We start from the raw sequence: 17,276 nt of genomic DNA, 5'->3' as shown, positions 1-17,276 counted from the left end.
AGAGGGAGAGAGGGAGGGAAGAAGCATGTGGAGGCTATTCATTTAAAAATGTGTTCCACTTGCTCTGACAAGTCCCACGGAGAGGAAATCTCAATCGTAAAACCAAAAAGTACATGTCTGGAAAATGGGACTTAGACTGTAGAGTAAGATGCAGTCCTCTCGCAGTATCACTGTGACAGCAGAAAACACCCAACAAATGATGTTCCCTTCTTGCCTACTGAAGTGTTTTGTTGAAAAGAATGTTTGTAAAATTCTCCATCAGCAAAACTGGGCCAGAGGGCTATGGAACAGTTGTTCTGTCTCTATTACACAGTTAGAAATAGGAGAACACAGTTACAACACAGTTAACTTATTAGCACTTGTAGATTTAGAGGCTGCCCAATTCTGATCTTTTGCCAAATTATTGGTCTTTTGAACCAATCATTCAGATCAGATCTTTTGCCCATAATTGGTGCAAACGGAGCCTTAGATGTAAATCTTAATTGGTCCATTTGTGTGCTTTTTAGTAGGCTAATGCATGTAGGCATTTTCTTGCACTTTCTAACCCCCCCCCCCCCCCCCCCCCCCACCACCACCACCTCTCTACTCCTCCCAGTGGCGCGTCCGGGCCTGGGCTGCAGGGAGCTGGTGGTGAGGAACCTGTCCAACCTGCTGCCGGCGCTGGCCCGCGACGTGGTTGACTGGGTGGCGGGCACGCGGGTCAAGACGGCCCAGCTGCTGTATGCCCTGCTGCTGCACGCTGAGGACCACTGCACCCAGCACCTGCAGCTGCTGCTCTCCACGCTGTACCGCGCCTGCAACGACCCCGAGAGCGACGTGGTCACCAACGTGAGTGGTCGAGACATAGAGACACATGCTATCACTACGTGTTCTATGTAATCCAATGGGTTGTAAATGGTTAAGGTAGGGGTTAAGGTTAGGATTTAGGGTAGGGATGTCCCAAGGATTCTGGATAGCACTGACCTTTATCTCATCCTAGGGGGGGTGGTCAGGTCAGGAAGTGGTAGTCCTAATGGTTGGATGATAGTGGTTGGATGATAGTGGAAGGCCTAATGGTTGGATGATAGTGGTTGGATGGTAGTGGTAGGCCTAATGGTTGGATGCTAGTGGTAGGCCTAATGGTTGGATGATAGTGGTAGGCCTAATGGTTGGATGATAGTGGTAGGCCTAATGGTTGGATGATAGTGGTAGGCCTAAAGGTTGGATGAAAGTGGTAGGCCTAATGGTTGGATGATAGTGGTAGGTCTAATGGTTGAATGATAGTGGTAGGCCTAATGGTTGGATGATAGTGGTAGTCTTAATGGTTGGATGATAGTGGTAGGCCTAATGGTTGAATGATAGTGGTAGGCCTAATGGTTGGATGATAGTGGTGGGATGGTAGTGGTAGGCCTAATGGTTGGATGATAGTGGTAGGTCTAATGGTTGGATGATAGTGGTAGGCCTAATGGTTGGATGATAGTGGTAGGCCTAATGGTTGGATGATAGTGGTAGGCCTAATGGTTGGATGATAGTGGTAGGTCTAATAGTTGGATGATAGTGGTAGGCCTAATGGTTGGATGATAGTGGTAGGTCTAATAGTTGGATGATAGTGGTAGGTCTAATAGTTGGATGATAGTGGTAGGTCTAATGGTTGGATGATAGTGGTAGGCCTAATGGTTGGATGATAGTGGTAGGTCTAATGATTGGATGATAGTGGTAGGTCTAATGGTTGGATGATAGTGGTAGGTCTAATGGTTGGATGATAGTGGTTGGATGATAGTGGTAGGCCTAATGATTGGATGATAGTGGTAGGTCTAATGATTGGATGATAGTGGTAGGTCTAATGGTTGGATGATAGTGGTAGGCCTAATGGTTGGATGATAGTGGTAGGTCTAATGGTTGGATGATAGTGGTAGGCCTAATGGTTGGATGATAGTGGTAGGTCTAATGGTTGGATGATAGTGATAGGTCTAATGATTGGATGATAGTGGTAGGTCTAATGGTTGGATGATAGTGGTAGGTCTAATGATTTGATGATAGTGGTAGGTCTAATGGTTGGATGATAGTGGTAGGTCTAATGGTTGGATGATAGTGGTAGGTCTAATGGTTGGATGATAGTGGTAGGCCTAATGATTGGATGATAGTGGTAGGTCTAATGGTTGGATGATAGTGGTAGGCCTAATGGTTGGATGATAGTGGTAGGTCTAATGGTTGGATGATAGTGGTAGGCCTAATGGTTGGATGATAGTGTTGCTATTGCAGCTGGTGAGCTCTTTCTTTGATCTTGTCTCTCTTGTTAAACACATCTCTGTTTAGACTAACCTGGATGAATAAAGGTTAAATCACTGTTAAATAAAGAAGATGGTGGTAGAAATCTGCTCTACAGGTCCAGTATACAGTACCTGTGTGTTGGCTACTTCAGTTCATCACTTCACAGGTCTTTGTGAAACAAGCCGTAGACTGCTCACAGTACTAATGGCCTTCCTTCCTTCAAGTTATTTCCGTTATTGTCATGCTCATGGCCTATTTCCATTGACATTCTTTCCACCCAGAAACAGATGTTTCAGAGCTGCTGTGGTGAATGGCTTGATCTTGATGGTCATGTCATGAGAGGAGAGGACACACCTGCTGGCCTTAGAATAGACAGCAGTGAATAGTGATATATGTGTCTTATAGCCTGAGATAGTTAGGCTGGGCTGGGCCTAAGGACTTGGGATGCACCTGCCCCAAGAGGAAGCATTTGATGGTTCCTCTGATCCACTGGCTGATAATGGATTATGAATTACGTGGTCTTCTGTTATGTTGAATTCTCTCTTTCTCTCTGGTATTGGTCTCTGCTCTCTCGCTCATCTTTGCTCTATCAATTCAATGTGCTTTATTGGCGTGAAATACACTCTGTAATATTGGCAAATCATTCCATAAACTATAGTATCCTCTCTCTCTCTCTCTCTCTCTCTCTCTCTCTCTCTCTCTCTCTCTCTGCAGTGTCTGAGATCTGCCAAGCTGCTGGGGACCTTTGTCAGCCCCGAGGTCTTCCTCAAGCTACTCCTGGTCCACTTGGAGACCCCCTCCTCCTCCCCCCACACCCCCCTCATGGTCCTGGCTGCCGTGCTGGGGGGCTGCTCCGGGGACCTCTTGAAACCACACCTCCAGAAGATCGCTGATACGCTGGTCCAACCAGACGTCTGCCAAGAGTACCAGCAGGTGAGTCTATGACCCTTGACCTATGGGTATGACCTATGGGTTGGGAATTGGGGGGAAAAGGTAAATGCCATAACTACTGGTCCAGGATCAGATCATTATCCACATGAATGGTCTGTGGTTAGGGGTAACTTATGTTATATTTGAGTCTCCAGTCAGGTCAGGTGAAGTTGGCATATAGACCGAGAGATGAAACGGCACCCTTTCTGAGGCACTTAGTTTTGACCCTAAAATTGTTTACAGTGACAGGTTATTAAGATACGATGCATTTTTCTCTATCAGGACTGTTGTAAAGCTTTTATAGGGATTACTGTGCTGTGAGGTCAGGGGGTTCACCATTGAGTACATCACAAAATACTGACTCCACTAACGGCCACTGAGCAAGGCACATGTTGTTTTCACCAATCTTTCATTTAATTTCAACTGCTAGAGTCCTCTCGTAACCCCCCACCCCCCCAACGAGAGAGAGAGAGACACAGACGGAGAGAGAGACACAGATGGGGAGAGAGAGAGAGACACAGATGGGGAGAGAGAGAGAGACACAGATGGGGAGAGAGAGAGAGACACAGACAGAGAGAGAGAGAAAGAGAGACACAGAGAGAGAGAGAGAGACACAGACGGAGAGAGAGAGAGACACAGACGGAGAGAGAGAGAGACACAGACGGAGAGAGAGAGAGACACAGACAGAGAGAGAGAGACAGACGGAGAGAGAGAGACACAGACGGAGAGAGAGAGACACACAGACAGAGAGAGAAGAGAGACACAGACGGAGAGAGAGAGAGACACAGACAGAGAGAGAGAGAGAGACACAGACAGAGAGAGAGAGAAACACAGACGGAGAGAGAGACACAGACGGAGAGAGAGAGAGAGACAGACGGAGAGAGAGAGACACAGACGGAGAGAGAGAGACACAGACGGAGAGAGAGAGACACAGACGGAGAGAGAGAGACACAGACGGAGAGAGAGAGACACAGACGGAGAGAGAGAGACACAGACGGAGAGAGAGAGAGACACAGACAGAGAGCGAGAGAGAGACACAGACAGAGAGAGAGACACAGACGGAGAGAGAGAGAGACACAGACGGAGAGAGAGAGAGAGAGACACAGACAGAGAGAGAGAGACACAGACAGAGAGAGAGAGAGAGACACAGACGGAGAGAGAGAGAGAGAGACACAGACGGAGAGAGAGAGACACAGACGGGGAGAGAGAGAGACACACAGACAGGGAGAGAGAGAGACACACAGACAGGGAGAGAGAGAGAGACACAGACAGAGAGAGAGAGACAGACGGGGAGAGAGAGAGAGACAGACAGAGAGAGAGAGAGAGAGACACAGACAGAGAGAGAGAGAAAGAGAGACACAGACAGAGAGAGAGAGAGGCACAGACGGGGAGAGAGAGACAGACGGAGAGAGAGACACAGACGGAGAGATAAAAGGAGAGAGAGAACAACATCTCTAATGTCTCAGTGGAAAAAGAGGAAAAGTAAAAGACCAGAGCAGCTCTTTCCTCCCCTTCCTCTCCTCTGGTGTCCCACATTTAGTTTACCTTTGATATTAAAATAACATTTCTCTGGCTGCGAAGCTCGGAGGGGGCTATTTTCACACATGCACTCACACTGCTGGCTGCAATGAGTCACCCGTACCCATAACAACCCCTGAGGGGCTCAGAAGAATTTCCTCTGGAGGGGATGATGATGATAATAAAATACTAATTTCTCCTGACCCCTGCGTGTCTGGGTTGACCCCCCTAGCTGACTCCACAGTCCCCCCCCCCCCCCCCCCACCCCCCTGGTCATTTCAGAAAAGACACATGGGGGCAACCCGTTTTAAAAAAAAATAACACTCACTGTGTGTGGAAGAGTGCAAAGTAGAGCCCCCACCCCCTGTTACCAACCACTGCCCCCCAACCCCCTTTAAAGCACTGAGATTCCAACATTTCAAAGAGGGTCAGGGTCCCGGTGACAGACAGACAGGAGGGGAAACGGATCCCCCCTCTCTAGCCTCCTCCACCCCTCCTCTAGCAGGGGTCAAGCCAGAGCACGATGGACACAGATGGAGACAGACCTTTTGGTCCCTGGTCTGTCTGTCTCAATAAAGATCATCAGAAGTTAGTCTCTGTGGGTACTGAAGGGAAGCAGTACAGTACAGTCCTGGCTGGCTAGCTGGGTATGTAAAGAGCAGGGTTAGCAGTACAGTCCTGGCTGGCTAGCTGGGTATGTAAAGAGCAGGGTTAGCAGTACAGTCATGGCTGGCTAGCTGGGTATGTAAAGAGCAGGGTTAGCAGTACAGTCCTAGCTGGCTAGCTGGGTATGTAAAGATCAGGGTTAGCAGTACAGTCCTGGCTGGCTAGCTGGGTATGTAAAGAGCAGGGTTAGCAGTACAGTCCTGGCTGGCTAGCTGGGTAGTTAAAGATCAGGGTTAGCAGTACAGTACTGGCTGGCTAGCTGGGTATGTAAAGATCAGGGTTAGCAGTACAGTCATGGCTGGCTAGCTGGGTATGTAAAGATCAGGGTTAGCAGTACAGTACTGGCTGGCTAGCTGGGTATGTAAAGATCAGGGTTAGCAGTACAGTCATGGCTGGGTAGTTAAAGATCAGGGTTAGCAGTACAGTCCTGGCTGGCTAGTTAAAGATCAGGGTTAGCAGTACAGTCCTGGCTGGCTAGTTAAAGATCAGGGTTAGCAGTACAGTCCTGGCTGGCTAGCTGGGTAGTTAAAGATCAGGGTTAGCAGTACAGTCATGGCTGGGTAGTTAAAGATCAGGGTTAGCAGTACAGTCCTGGCTGGCTAGTTAAAGATCAGGGTTAGCAGTACAGTCCTGGCTGGGTATGTAAAGATCAGGGTTAGCAGTACAGTCCTGGCTGGCTAGCTGGGTAGTTAAAGATCAGGGTTAGCAGTACAGTCCTGGCTGGCTAGCTGGGTATGTAAAGAGCAGGGTTAGCAGTACAGTCCTGGCTGGCTAGCTGGGTATGTAAAGAGCAGGGTTAGCAGTACAGTCCTGGCTGGCTAGCTGGGTAGTTAAAGATCAGGGTTAGCAGTACAGTACTGGCTGGCTAGCTGGGTATGTAAAGATCAGGGTTAGCAGTACAGTCATGGCTGGCTAGCTGGGTATGTAAAGATCAGGGTTAGCAGTACAGTACTGGCTGGCTAGCTGGGTATGTAAAGATCAGGGTTAGCAGTACAGTCATGGCTGGGTAGTTAAAGATCAGGGTTAGCAGTACAGTCCTGGCTGGCTAGCTGGGTAGTTAAAGATCAGGGTTAGCAGTACAGTCATGGCTGGGTAGTTAAAGATCAGGGTTAGCAGTACAGTCCTGGCTGGCTAGTTAAAGATCAGGGTTAGCAGTACAGTCCTGGCTGGGTATGTAAAGATCAGGGTTAGCAGTACAGTCCTGGCTGGGTAGTTAAAGATCAGGGTTAGCAGTACAGTCCTGGCTGGGTAGTTAAAGATCAGGGTTAACAGTACAGTCCTGGCTGGCTAGTTAAAGATCAGGGTTAGCAGTACAGTCCTGGCTGGCTAGCTGGGTAGTTAAAGATCAGGGTTAGCAGTACAGGTCTGACTGGGTATGTAAAGAGTAGGGTTAGCAGTACAGTCCTGGCTGGGTAGTTAAAGATCAGGGTTAGCAGTACAGGTCTGGCTGGGTATGTAAAGAGCAGGGTTAGCAGTACAGGTCTGGCTGGGTATGTAAAGAGCAGGGTTAGCAGTACAGTGCTGGCTGGGTATGTAAAGAGCAGGGTTAGCAGTACAGTGCTGGCTGGGTATGTAAAGAGCAGGGTTAGCAGTACAGTGCTGGCTGGGTATGTAAAGAGTAGGGTTAGCAGTACAGTGCTGGCTGGGTATGTAAAGAGCAGGGTTAGCAGTACAGTGCTGGCTGGGTATGTAAAGAGCAGGGTTAGCAGTACAGGTCTGGCTGGGTATGTAAAGAGCAGGGTTAGCAGTACAGTCCTGGCTGGGTAGTTAAAGATCAGGGTTAGCAGTACAGTCCTGGCTGGGTATGTAAAGATCAGGGTTAGCAGTACAGTCCTGGCTGGGTATGTAAAGAGCAGGGTTAGCAGTACAGTGCTGGCTGGGTAGTTAAAGATCAGGGTTAGCAGTACCGTGCTGGCTGGGTATGTAAAGAGCAGGGTTAGCAGTACAGGTCTGGCTGGGTATGTAAAGAGCAGGGTTAGCAGTACCGTGCTGGCTGGGTATGTAAAGAGCAGGGTTAGCAGTACAGTCCTGGCTGGGTATGTAAAGATCAGGGTTAGCAGTACAGTCCTGGCTGGGTATGTAAAGAGCAGGGTTAGCAGTACAGTGCTGGCTGGGTAGTTAAAGAGCAGGGTTAGCAGTACCGTGCTGGCTGGGTATGTAAAGAGCAGGGTTAGCAGTACAGTGCTGGCTGGGTATGTAAAGAGCAGGGTTAGCAGTACAGTGCTGGCTGGGTATGTAAAGAGCAGGGTTAGCAGTACAGGTCTGGCTGGGTATGTAAAGAGCAGGGTTAGCAGTACAGTGCTGGCTGGGTAGTTAAAGAGCAGGGTTAGCAGTACCGTGCTGGCTGGGTATGTAAATATCAGGGTTAGCAGTACAGTCCTGGCTGGGTATGTAAAGAGCAGGGTTAGCAGTACAGTGCTGGCTGGGTATGTAAAGACCAGGGTTAGCAGTACAGTGCTGGCTGGGTATGTAAAGAGCAGGGTTAGCAGTACAGTGCTGGCTGGGTATGTAAAGACCAGGGTTAGCAGTACAGTGCTGGCTGGGTATGTAAAGAGCAGGGTTAGCAGTACAGTGCTGGCTGGGTAGTTAAAGAGCAGGGTTAGCAGTACCGTGCTGGCTGGGTATGTAAAGAGCAGGGTTAGCAGTACAGTGCTGGCTGGGTATAAAGAGCAGGGTTAGCAGTACCGTGCTGGCTGGGTATGTAAAGAGCAGGGTTAGCAGTACCGTGCTGGCTGGGTATGTAAAGAGCAGGGTTAGCAGTACAGTGCTGGCTGGGTATGTAAAGAGCAGGGTTAGCAGTACAGTGCTGGCTGGGTATGTAAAGAGCAGGGTTAGCAGTACCGTGCTGGCTGGGTATGTAAAGAGCAGGGTTAGCAGTACAGTGCTGGCTGGGTATGTAAAGACCAGGGTTAGCAGTACAGTGCTGGCTGGGTATGTAAAGAGCAGGGTTAGCAGTACCGTGCTGGCTGGGTATGTAAAGAGCAGGGTTAGCAGTACAGGTCTGGCTGGGTATGTAAAGAGCAGGGTTAGCAGTAGAGTGCTGGCTGGGTATGTAAAGAGTAGGGTTAGCAGTACAGTGCTGGCTGGGTATGTAAAGAGCAGGGTTAGCAGTACAGTGCTGGCTGGGTATGTAAAGAGCAGGGTTAGCAGTACCGTGCTGGCTGGGTATGTAAAGAGCAGGGTTAGCAGTACCGTGCTGGCTGAGTAGTTAAAGAGCAGGGTTAGCAGTACCGTGCTGGCTGGGTATGTAAAGAGCAGGGTTAGCAGTACCGTGCTGGCTGGGTATGTAAAGAGCAGGGTTAGCAGTACCGTGCTGGCTGGGTATGTAAAGATCAGGGTTAGCAGTACCGTGCTGGCTGGGTAGTTAAAGAGCAGGGTTAGCAGTACAGGTCTGGCTGGGTAGTTAAAGATCAGGGTTAGCAGTACAGTGCTGGCTGGGTATGTAAAGAGCAGGGTTAGCAGTACAGTGCTGGCTGGGTATGTAAAGAGTAGGGTTAGCAGTACAGGTCTGGCTGGGTAGTTAAAGAGCAGGGTTAGCAGTACAGTGCTGGCTGGGTATGTAAAGAGCAGGGTTAGCAGTACAGTGCTGGCTGGGTAGTTAAAGAGCAGGGTTAGCAGTACAGGTCTGGCTGGGTATGTAAAGAGCAGGGTTAGCAGTACAGTGCTGGCTGGGTATGTAAAGAGTAGGGTTAGCAGTACAGTGCTGGCTGGGTAGTTAAAGAGCAGGGTTAGCAGTACAGTGCTGGCTGGGTATGTAAAGAGTAGGGTTAGCAGTACAGTGCTGGCTGGGTATGTAAAGAGCAGGGTTAGCAGTACAGTGCTGGCTGGGTATGTAAAGAGTAGGGTTAGCAGTACAGTGCTGGCTGGGTATGTAAAGAGCAGGGTTAGCAGTACAGTCCTGGCTGGGTATGTAAAGATCAGGGTTAGCAGTACAGTGCTGGCTGGGTAGTTAAAGATCAGGGTTAGCAGTACAGTCCTGGCTGGGTATGTAAAGAGCAGGGTTAGCAGTACAGTGCTGGCTGGGTAGTTAAAGAGCAGGGTTAGCAGTACCGTGCTGGCTGGGTATGTAAAGAGCAGGGTTAGCAGTACAGGTCTGGCTGGGTATGTAAAGAGCAAGGTTAGCAGTACCGTGCTGGCTGGGTATGTAAAGAGCAGGGTTAGCAGTACAGTCCTGGCTGGGTATGTAAAGATCAGGGTTAGCAGTACAGTCCTGGCTGGGTATGTAAAGAGCAGGGTTAGCAGTACAGTGCTGGCTGGGTATGTAAAGACCAGGGTTAGCAGTACAGTGCTGGCTGGGTATGTAAAGAGCAGGGTTAGCAGTACAGTGCTGGCTGGGTATGTAAAGACCAGGGTTAGCAGTACAGTGCTGGCTGGGTATGTAAAGAGCAGGGTTAGCAGTACAGTGCTGGCTGGGTAGTTAAAGAGCAGGGTTAGCAGTACCGTGCTGGCTGGGTATGTAAAGAGCAGGGTTAGCAGTACAGTGCTGGCTGGGTATAAAGAGCAGGGTTAGCAGTACCGTGCTGGCTGGGTATGTAAAGAGCAGGGTTAGCAGTACCGTGCTGGCTGGGTATGTAAAGAGCAGGGTTAGCAGTACAGTGCTGGCTGGGTATGTAAAGAGCAGGGTTAGCAGTACAGTGCTGGCTGGGTATGTAAAGAGCAGGGTTAGCAGTACCGTGCTGGCTGGGTATGTAAAGAGCAGGGTTAGCAGTACAGTGCTGGCTGGGTATGTAAAGACCAGGGTTAGCAGTACAGTGCTGGCTGGGTATGTAAAGAGCAGGGTTAGCAGTACCGTGCTGGCTGGGTATGTAAAGAGCAGGGTTAGCAGTACAGGTCTGGCTGGGTATGTAAAGAGCAGGGTTAGCAGTAGAGTGCTGGCTGGGTATGTAAAGAGTAGGGTTAGCAGTACAGTGCTGGCTGGGTATGTAAAGAGCAGGGTTAGCAGTACAGTGCTGGCTGGGTATGTAAAGAGCAGGGTTAGCAGTACCGTGCTGGCTGGGTATGTAAAGAGCAGGGTTAGCAGTACCGTGCTGGCTGAGTAGTTAAAGAGCAGGGTTAGCAGTACCGTGCTGGCTGGGTATGTAAAGAGCAGGGTTAGCAGTACCGTGCTGGCTGGGTATGTAAAGAGCAGGGTTAGCAGTACCGTGCTGGCTGGGTATGTAAAGATCAGGGTTAGCAGTACCGTGCTGGCTGGGTAGTTAAAGAGCAGGGTTAGCAGTACAGGTCTGGCTGGGTAGTTAAAGATCAGGGTTAGCAGTACAGTGCTGGCTGGGTATGTAAAGAGCAGGGTTAGCAGTACAGTGCTGGCTGGGTATGTAAAGAGTAGGGTTAGCAGTACAGGTCTGGCTGGGTAGTTAAAGAGCAGGGTTAGCAGTACAGTGCTGGCTGGGTATGTAAAGAGCAGGGTTAGCAGTACAGTGCTGGCTGGGTAGTTAAAGAGCAGGGTTAGCAGTACAGGTCTGGCTGGGTATGTAAAGAGCAGGGTTAGCAGTACAGTGCTGGCTGGGTATGTAAAGAGTAGGGTTAGCAGTACAGTGCTGGCTGGGTAGTTAAAGATCAGGGTTAGCAGTACAGTCATGGCTGGGTAGTTAAAGATCAGGGTTAGCAGTACAGTCCTGGCTGGCTAGTTAAAGATCAGGGTTAGCAGTACAGTCCTGGCTGGGTATGTAAAGATCAGGGTTAGCAGTACAGTCCTGGCTGGCTAGCTGGGTAGTTAAAGATCAGGGTTAGCAGTACAGTCCTGGCTGGCTAGCTGGGTATGTAAAGAGCAGGGTTAGCAGTACAGTCCTGGCTGGCTAGCTGGGTATGTAAAGAGCAGGGTTAGCAGTACAGTCCTGGCTGGCTAGCTGGGTAGTTAAAGATCAGGGTTAGCAGTACAGTACTGGCTGGCTAGCTGGGTATGTAAAGATCAGGGTTAGCAGTACAGTCATGGCTGGCTAGCTGGGTATGTAAAGATCAGGGTTAGCAGTACAGTACTGGCTGGCTAGCTGGGTATGTAAAGATCAGGGTTAGCAGTACAGTCATGGCTGGGTAGTTAAAGATCAGGGTTAGCAGTACAGTCCTGGCTGGCTAGTTAAAGATCAGGGTTAGCAGTACAGTCCTGGCTGGCTAGTTAAAGATCAGGGTTAGCAGTACAGTCCTGGCTGGCTAGCTGGGTAGTTAAAGATCAGGGTTAGCAGTACAGTCATGGCTGGGTAGTTAAAGATCAGGGTTAGCAGTACAGTCCTGGCTGGCTAGTTAAAGATCAGGGTTAGCAGTACAGTCCTGGCTGGGTATGTAAAGATCAGGGTTAGCAGTACAGTCCTGGCTGGGTAGTTAAAGATCAGGGTTAGCAGTACAGTGCTGGCTGGGTATGCAAAGAGCAGGGTTAGCAGTACAGTCCTGGCTGGGTAGTTAAAGATCAGGGTTAACAGTACAGTCCTGGCTGGCTAGTTAAGATCAGGGTTAGCAGTACAGTCCTGGCTGGCTAGCTGGGTAGTTAAAGATCAGGGTTAGCAGTACAGGTCTGGCTGGGTATGTAAAGAGTAGGGTTAGCAGTACAGTCCTGGCTGGGTAGTTAAAGATCAGGGTTAGCAGTACAGGTCTGGCTGGGTATGTAAAGAGCAGGGTTAGCAGTACAGGTCTGGCTGGGTATGTAAAGAGCAGGGTTAGCAGTACAGTGCTGGCTGGGTATGTAAAGAGCAGGGTTAGCAGTACAGTGCTGGCTGGGTATGTAAAGAGCAGGGTTAGCAGTACAGTGCTGGCTGGGTATGTAAAGAGTAGGGTTAGCAGTACAGTGCTGGCTGGGTATGTAAAGAGCAGGGTTAGCAGTACAGTGCTGGCTGGGTATGTAAAGAGCAGGGTTAGCAGTACAGGTCTGGCTGGGTATGTAAAGAGCAGGGTTAGCAGTACAGTCCTGGCTGGGTAGTTAAAGATCAGGGTTAGCAGTACAGTCCTGGCTGGGTATGTAAAGATCAGGGTTAGCAGTACAGTCCTGGCTGGGTATGTAAAGAGCAGGGTTAGCAGTACAGTGCTGGCTGGGTAGTTAAAGATCAGGGTTAGCAGTACCGTGCTGGCTGGGTATGTAAAGAGCAGGGTTAGCAGTACAGGTCTGGCTGGGTATGTAAAGAGCAGGGTTAGCAGTACCGTGCTGGCTGGGTATGTAAAGAGCAGGGTTAGCAGTACAGTCCTGGCTGGGTATGTAAAGATCAGGGTTAGCAGTACAGTCCTGGCTGGGTATGTAAAGAGCAGGGTTAGCAGTACAGTGCTGGCTGGGTAGTTAAAGAGCAGGGTTAGCAGTACCGTGCTGGCTGGGTATGTAAAGAGCAGGGTTAGCAGTACAGTGCTGGCTGGGTATGTAAAGAGCAGGGTTAGCAGTACAGTGCTGGCTGGGTATGTAAAGAGCAGGGTTAGCAGTACAGGTCTGGCTGGGTATGTAAAGAGCAGGGTTAGCAGTACAGTGCTGGCTGGGTAGTTAAAGAGCAGGGTTAGCAGTACCGTGCTGGCTGGGTATGTAAATATCAGGGTTAGCAGTACAGTCCTGGCTGGGTATGTAAAGAGCAGGGTTAGCAGTACAGTGCTGGCTGGGTATGTAAAGACCAGGGTTAGCAGTACAGTGCTGGCTGGGTATGTAAAGAGCAGGGTTAGCAGTACAGTGCTGGCTGGGTATGTAAAGACCAGGGTTAGCAGTACAGTGCTGGCTGGGTATGTAAAGAGCAGGGTTAGCAGTACAGTGCTGGCTGGGTAGTTAAAGAGCAGGGTTAGCAGTACCGTGCTGGCTGGGTATGTAAAGAGCAGGGTTAGCAGTACAGTGCTGGCTGGGTATAAAGAGCAGGGTTAGCAGTACCGTGCTGGCTGGGTATGTAAAGAGCAGGGTTAGCAGTACCGTGCTGGCTGGGTATGTAAAGAGCAGGGTTAGCAGTACAGTGCTGGCTGGGTATGTAAAGAGCAGGGTTAGCAGTACAGTGCTGGCTGGGTATGTAAAGAGCAGGGTTAGCAGTACCGTGCTGGCTGGGTATGTAAAGAGCAGGGTTAGCAGTACAGTGCTGGCTGGGTATGTAAAGACCAGGGTTAGCAGTACAGTGCTGGCTGGGTATGTAAAGAGCAGGGTTAGCAGTACCGTGCTGGCTGGGTATGTAAAGAGCAGGGTTAGCAGTACAGGTCTGGCTGGGTATGTAAAGAGCAGGGTTAGCAGTAGAGTGCTGGCTGGGTATGTAAAGAGTAGGGTTAGCAGTACAGTGCTGGCTGGGTATGTAAAGAGCAGGGTTAGCAGTACAGTGCTGGCTGGGTATGTAAAGAGCAGGGTTAGCAGTACCGTGCTGGCTGGGTATGTAAAGAGCAGGGTTAGCAGTACCGTGCTGGCTGAGTAGTTAAAGAGCAGGGTTAGCAGTACCGTGCTGGCTGGGTATGTAAAGAGCAGGGTTAGCAGTACCGTGCTGGCTGGGTATGTAAAGAGCAGGGTTAGCAGTACCGTGCTGGCTGGGTATGTAAAGATCAGGGTTAGCAGTACCGTGCTGGCTGGGTAGTTAAAGAGCAGGGTTAGCAGTACAGGTCTGGCTGGGTAGTTAAAGATCAGGGTTAGCAGTACAGTGCTGGCTGGGTATGTAAAGAGCAGGGTTAGCAGTACAGTGCTGGCTGGGTATGTAAAGAGTAGGGTTAGCAGTACAGGTCTGGCTGGGTAGTTAAAGAGCAGGGTTAGCAGTACAGTGCTGGCTGGGTATGTAAAGAGCAGGGTTAGCAGTACAGTGCTGGCTGGGTAGTTAAAGAGCAGGGTTAGCAGTACAGGTCTGGCTGGGTATGTAAAGAGCAGGGTTAGCAGTACAGTGCTGGCTGGGTATGTAAAGAGTAGGGTTAGCAGTACAGTGCTGGCTGGGTAGTTAAAGAGCAGGGTTAGCAGTACAGTGCTGGCTGGGTATGTAAAGAGTAGGGTTAGCAGTACAGTGCTGGCTGGGTATGTAAAGAGCAGGGTTAGCAGTACAGTGCTGGCTGGGTATGTAAAGAGTAGGGTTAGCAGTACAGTGCTGGCTGGGTATGTAAAGAGCAGGGTTAGCAGTACAGTCCTGGCTGGGTATGTAAAGATCAGGGTTAGCAGTACAGTGCTGGCTGGGTAGTTAAAGATCAGGGTTAGCAGTACAGTCCTGGCTGGGTATGTAAAGAGCAGGGTTAGCAGTACAGTGCTGGCTGGGTAGTTAAAGAGCAGGGTTAGCAGTACCGTGCTGGCTGGGTATGTAAAGAGCAGGGTTAGCAGTACAGGTCTGGCTGGGTATGTAAAGAGCAGGGTTAGCAGTACAGTGCTGGCTGGGTATAAAGAGCAGGGTTAGCAGTACCGTGCTGGCTGGGTATGTAAAGAGCAGGGTTAGCAGTACCGTGCTGGCTGGGTATGTAAAGAGCAGGGTTAGCAGTACAGTGCTGGCTGGGTATGTAAAGAGCAGGGTTAGCAGTACAGTGCTGGCTGGGTATGTAAAGAGCAGGGTTAGCAGTACCGTGCTGGCTGGGTATGTAAAGAGCAGGGTTAGCAGTACAGTGCTGGCTGGGTATGTAAAGACCAGGGTTAGCAGTACAGTGCTGGCTGGGTATGTAAAGAGCAGGGTTAGCAGTACCGTGCTGGCTGGGTATGTAAAGAGCAGGGTTAGCAGTACAGGTCTGGCTGGGTATGTAAAGAGCAGGGTTAGCAGTAGAGTGCTGGCTGGGTATGTAAAGAGTAGGGTTAGCAGTACAGTGCTGGCTGGGTATGTAAAGAGCAGGGTTAGCAGTACAGTGCTGGCTGGGTATGTAAAGAGCAGGGTTAGCAGTACCGTGCTGGCTGGGTATGTAAAGAGCAGGGTTAGCAGTACCGTGCTGGCTGAGTAGTTAAAGAGCAGGGTTAGCAGTACCGTGCTGGCTGGGTATGTAAAGAGCAGGGTTAGCAGTACCGTGCTGGCTGGGTATGTAAAGAGCAGGGTTAGCAGTACCGTGCTGGCTGGGTATGTAAAGATCAGGGTTAGCAGTACCGTGCTGGCTGGGTAGTTAAAGAGCAGGGTTAGCAGTACAGGTCTGGCTGGGTAGTTAAAGATCAGGGTTAGCAGTACAGTGCTGGCTGGGTATGTAAAGAGCAGGGTTAGCAGTACAGTGCTGGCTGGGTATGTAAAGAGTAGGGTTAGCAGTACAGGTCTGGCTGGGTAGTTAAAGAGCAGGGTTAGCAGTACAGTGCTGGCTGGGTATGTAAAGAGCAGGGTTAGCAGTACAGTGCTGGCTGGGTAGTTAAAGAGCAGGGTTAGCAGTACAGGTCTGGCTGGGTATGTAAAGAGCAGGGTTAGCAGTACAGTGCTGGCTGGGTATGTAAAGAGTAGGGTTAGCAGTACAGTGCTGGCTGGGTAGTTAAAGAGCAGGGTTAGCAGTACAGTGCTGGCTGGGTATGTAAAGAGTAGGGTTAGCAGTACAGTGCTGGCTGGGTATGTAAAGAGCAGGGTTAGCAGTACAGTGCTGGCTGGGTATGTAAAGAGTAGGGTTAGCAGTACAGTGCTGGCTGGGTATGTAAAGAGCAGGGTTAGCAGTACAGTCCTGGCTGGGTATGTAAAGATCAGGGTTAGCAGTACAGTGCTGGCTGGGTAGTTAAAGATCAGGGTTAGCAGTACAGTCCTGGCTGGGTATGTAAAGAGCAGGGTTAGCAGTACAGTGCTGGCTGGGTAGTTAAAGAGCAGGGTTAGCAGTACAGTGCTGGCTGGGTAGTTAAAGAGCAGGGTTAGCAGTACCGTGCTGGCTGGGTATGTAAAGAGCAGGGTTAGCAGTACAGTGCTGGCTGGGTATGTAAAGAGCAGGGTTAGCAGTACAGTGCTGGCTGGGTATGTAAAGAGCAGGGTTAGCAGTACAGTGCTGGCTGGGTATGTAAAGAGCAGGGTTAGCAGTACAGTGCTGGCTGGGTATGTAAAGAGCAGGGTTAGCAGTACAGTGCTGGCTGGGTAGTTAAAGATCAGGGTTAGCAGTACAGTGCTGGCTGGGTAGTTAAAGAGCAGGGTTAGCAGTACAGTGCTGGCTGGGTAGTTAAAGATCAGGGTTAGCAGTACAGTGCTGGCTGGGTAGTTAAAGATCAGGGTTAGCAGTACAGTGCTGGCTGGGTATGTAAAGAGCAGGGTTAGCAGTACAGTGCTGGCTGGGTATGTAAAGAGTAGGGTTAGCAGTACAGTGCTGGCTGGGTATGTAAAGATCAGGGTTAGCAGTACAGTCCTGGCTGGGTAGTTAAAGAGCAGGGTTAGCAGTACAGTCCTGGCTGGGTATGTAAAGATCAGGGTTAGCAGTACAGTCCTGGCTGGGTAGTTAAAGAGCAGGGTTAGCAGTACAGTGCTGGCTGGGTATGTAAAGAGCAGGGTTAGCAGTACAGTGCTGGCTGGGTATGTAAAGAGCAGGGTTAGCAGTACAGTGCTGGCTGGGTAGTTAAAGAGCAGGGTTAGCAGTACAGGTCTGGCTGGGTATGTAAAGAGCAGGGTTAGCAGTACAGTGCTGGCTGAGTAGTTAAAGATCAGGGTTAGCAGTACAGTGCTGGCTGGGTATGTAAAGAGCAGGGTTAGCAGTACAGTGCTGGCTGGGTATGTAAAGACCAGGGTTAGCAGTACAGTGCTGGCTGGGTATGTAAAGAGCAGGGTTAGCAGTACAGTGCTGGCTGGGTATGTAAAGAGCAGGGTTAGCAGTACCGTGCTGGCTGGGTATGTAAAGAGCAGGGTTAGCAGTACAGTGCTGGCTGAGTAGTTAAAGAGCAGGGTTAGCAGTACAGTGCTGGCTGGGTATGTAAAGAGCAGGGTTAGCAGTACAGTGCTGGCTGGGGTAGTTAAAGAGCAGGGTTAGCAGTACAGTGCTGGCTGGGTATGTAAAGAGCAGGGTTAGCAGTACAGTGCTGGCTGGGTAGTTAAAGACCAGGGTTAGCAGTACCGTGCTGGCTGGGTATGTAAAGAGCAGGGTTAGCA

General features: G+C 50.0%; 1 protein-coding gene across 1 annotated transcript in view; it reads left to right on the top strand.

The window, feature by feature from the left end:
* Positions 1-17,276, top strand: part of LOC120044085 (dynein assembly factor 5, axonemal-like) — a 120,688-nt gene that overhangs the window by 6,573 nt on the left and 96,839 nt on the right. Inside the window, exons 5-6 of the mRNA XM_038988673.1 lie at positions 596-828; positions 2,965-3,183. Coding sequence (XP_038844601.1) covers positions 596-828; positions 2,965-3,183 — 452 coding nt within the window. The remainder of the gene's footprint in view (positions 1-595; positions 829-2,964; positions 3,184-17,276) is intronic.

Source organism: Salvelinus namaycush, chromosome 3 (assembly GCF_016432855.1).
Source record: "Salvelinus namaycush isolate Seneca chromosome 3, SaNama_1.0, whole genome shotgun sequence".
In the NCBI taxonomy this organism is placed as follows: Eukaryota; Metazoa; Chordata; class Actinopteri; order Salmoniformes; family Salmonidae; genus Salvelinus; species Salvelinus namaycush.
The sequence above is the reverse complement of the archived record's forward strand: the minus strand, read 5'-3'. Positions and strand labels throughout refer to the sequence as shown.